We start from the raw sequence: 3,110 nt of genomic DNA on the forward strand, positions 1-3,110 counted from the left end.
GAAAACATTGGAGGCTTCTCTCTCTTTGTGTCCTGGACTCTGAAGCTAACATTTAACAGTTTATTTCTTATTTTCCCTCCGTCTTAGTAGGAGGGAAAATAAGAAATGATGATGAGGCTAACATTACTGTTTATATCCTTTTATTTGTCCCTAAATGTTGTCTAATTGAGCTCCAACAAGGGCGTTAGCATGCTAATGCTAGCATTCGCTGCTTGACCAACAAGTGTGCTAGCTGTTAGGGTTAGCATGACATGCTAATGCAGCTAGTTAGCATCGGCTAACTAGCTGAGTTTAGCTTAAAACTTTTTGTAAACACTTTATAGTTTGAACAGCCTATTATAAGCTATATTCAGGCCACATCGGTCCGTGGAAATACCCTGAATCGGCCGGCTAACGGCTGCCGGGGCGGAGCGGCTGGCTAACGGCTGCCGAGGCGGAGCGGCTCACCGGACGGTTCCTCACCGCTTCACTTCACTCCGGGACGATCCTCAACGGCTTGGAAAAACCCCCAGAACAAATCCGCTAAAAGTGCCGCAGATGTCACATCTGTGGTCTGAATGGCATGGCCTTTGCACAAATACCTCGGTTACAAAAAAAGTGACTTAAACTATTTACAGTGGAACTTTGGATCAGTGTTTTCGGCCCCTTGGAGGATTCCGCTATGGCGCAGGGGGAAGCGGAACTACCGGCCCAACCCTGGCCGCTTCAACCCGCCTGGGCTGCTCATCACCCACACTGACTGACAACACGCACTCCTTTCAATGCTATATACGAAAAATAATTTAAAAAGTTAAAGATTTAATTTAAAAAGTTTTACAATATTTATATTATAAGCAGGGCTGAATTTTGGAAATATTTGGCCCTAAGCACAGACAGGCAGGGGCCCCTCTGAATAGAGAACATAAAACAGACCCATCAATCCAGGGGAACCAATTAAAAATCATCATAAAGAAAATCATCAACCAGTAAAGGTCTGGAGACATTTTTAATTATAATCTGTAAAAGAATTTAACACTGAAATAAAATGAGGTGTTTATGCATCCATGTTATACTTTGGCTTTTTTTTTTTTTTTTTAAACATTTAACTTTTTATTGGTATTTTTCACTTTTTTACAAATACAATGTACATGAACAATATACATTGAACTCAACGTAACATTGAGCTTTCACTTTGGAGCTTTTCATCTATTTGGCCTTTGTCCCGTCTAGTTTATTTTTTAATCTTTGTCGCTGTCTTTTGTCTGAATCTTGTCCATTTCCTCCATTTGAGTTTGTTGAAGTCTTAGACGATGTGTCAGCTTTTCCATAATGTAGATTTCTTCTATTATTTCAGTCCATTGTTCTTGACAAGGGGGGGTCTGCCTGTCCCCATTTCCTCGTGATAGCTTTTTTGCTAGCTATTAACAAAATCTTAATCAGATTCCTGTCTTTTACCCGTACTTTGATATTGATCAAAATGCAAAGGTAAAGCACCACACTGTTTATAGGAATATCATATCCCAGTATCTTCTTTACAGTTTCATTTAAATTTTTCCAAAATGTAACAATTTTAGGACAGTTCCAGAATATGTGAGAATGATCAGCATTCATTGATCCTTATACATTGGCTTTTTAAATAGAAATAAAATAAAAAATAGAATGTTTTTACATTGTAAAGTCATAGGGAAGCAGAACGTAGCGGAACATCTCTGATGTTGCTGCTATTTTCAAATGTCCATAGATTTATTTGGTTATTGTTTATCTTTTAAATCGTCACTATTATGTTATTCTTATACATTTTTCTAAGGTCCACATTTGTGTGACCATTTTTTCTATAATCGTTTTGCTGCTATAAACAGCATAATTTCCCCGCTGTGGGACAATAAAGGGATTTTCTATTCTATTCTAATGTGCTCTATCCAAAACGCCACAAGTGGAAAAGTTTGAGTTACACCGTGTTTAATTTCTTAAAAAGCCTTCTTTAAAGAATGTTGGGCTCTCCGGTTATTCATCAGTTAATCAAAAAATATTCAACAGGTTAATCGTTAGTTGCAGCTCTACCCGATATGAAAAAAAATAATAATAATCAGAAAAAATACCAAAAAAATAACACTAGTTAAGCTCCTTGGAGCAAATTTAATGATAGAACTTAGTATGCTTCACACCATAGCTCTGTGTGTTGTTTACAGCAAACAATGATTCTTGTCCCAGACACCTTTCTTTATTTTTACATTATAACCTGATGCACACAGGTTTTGCTGACAGTTTCAGCTTAAATGATTCGATGTTTTAACATGTATTTAGACAACGCCAGAGAGCAGATCACAGTGACTAGAAGAGTCCCGCTGCATACGAGCTTCGTCGCTGACCCGTCACCAACTGGTAACATCATACTGATGATGCTGCTGCCCTCCTAAAGGAAAGAAGACATTTTTTTAATTATTAAGGAAAAGAATGAGACAATCGGGTTCTTTGTTTTTCTTTTTAACCAAACGATTCATGGAGAGTTTGTGAAAAATCACCTGCTGCTGAGATTTTTTAAACCATGAACATGTGCTGGAATTGCTGACAGTGCAGGGAGCATTTACTACAGGATAGGACTCAAATCTGTGAAGATCTGTGCCTGAAAGAAAGAAAATTACAAGGTTTGACTTAAATCTGTACTTTATTTACTATTTTCCTACACAACACTGAAGCATGTGAAAAAAATATCAGATTTTTTTTGTCATAAAAAAGATCCACCAATCAATTAGCCAGAGATTGAAATCCTTGAATTTCTATTCACTTGACAAAAAAAAAAATTAAATTCCATAGTTTTCAGTCCAAATGCATGTTCAACCTTTGATGCCAATTTTCTTAATTTGAAATCACATACAGGTCAGAGACATACCATCCCTTCATTTTCTTTTTGATTCAAAAACTGTGGTTTCAATCAGGTAATATAATTAATTTCTCTGTCTGTCTTACAAAAATAAATTAATCTTGTAAAAAATAGAACTGGCCCGATAAGTAGACCGTTGAATCTTTATTTAAGAATGGAAAACAAAGACTTCACCCCAAACAAGCAAGATGTGACTTTTAAGAAATGGGCTGAACAAGGTCTCACATCATACTGTACTTTTTTCACACAG

The 3,110-nt window shown here is 36.7% G+C and overlaps 2 protein-coding genes across 3 annotated transcripts in view; both read right to left on the bottom strand.

The window, feature by feature from the left end:
• pak2 (p21 protein (Cdc42/Rac)-activated kinase 2) overlaps nt 1-694 on the bottom strand; it is a 15,708-nt gene extending 15,014 nt beyond the window's left edge. The window contains exon 1 of one of the 2 annotated variants that reach the window (XM_015397597.1): nt 448-694. The gene's annotated coding sequence lies outside the window, so the exon portion shown is untranslated. The remainder of the gene's footprint in view (nt 1-447) is intronic. The other variant, XM_015397596.1, reaches the window with a different exon arrangement.
• Nucleotides 695-2,140: 1,446 nt separating this feature from the next.
• pigx (phosphatidylinositol glycan anchor biosynthesis class X) overlaps nt 2,141-3,110 on the bottom strand; it is a 3,509-nt gene continuing 2,539 nt past the window's right edge. The window contains exons 5-6 of the mRNA XM_015397589.1: nt 2,502-2,602; nt 2,141-2,392 (exon numbers count right to left, since the gene is read on the bottom strand). Of these exons, the coding sequence (XP_015253075.1) occupies nt 2,252-2,392; nt 2,502-2,602 (242 nt within the window). The 3' untranslated portion in view covers nt 2,141-2,251. The remainder of the gene's footprint in view (nt 2,393-2,501; nt 2,603-3,110) is intronic.

This window comes from Cyprinodon variegatus, unplaced genomic scaffold (assembly GCF_000732505.1).
Source record: "Cyprinodon variegatus isolate N-32 unplaced genomic scaffold, C_variegatus-1.0 Scaffold872, whole genome shotgun sequence".
Lineage (NCBI taxonomy): Eukaryota > Metazoa > Chordata > Actinopteri > Cyprinodontiformes > Cyprinodontidae > Cyprinodon > Cyprinodon variegatus.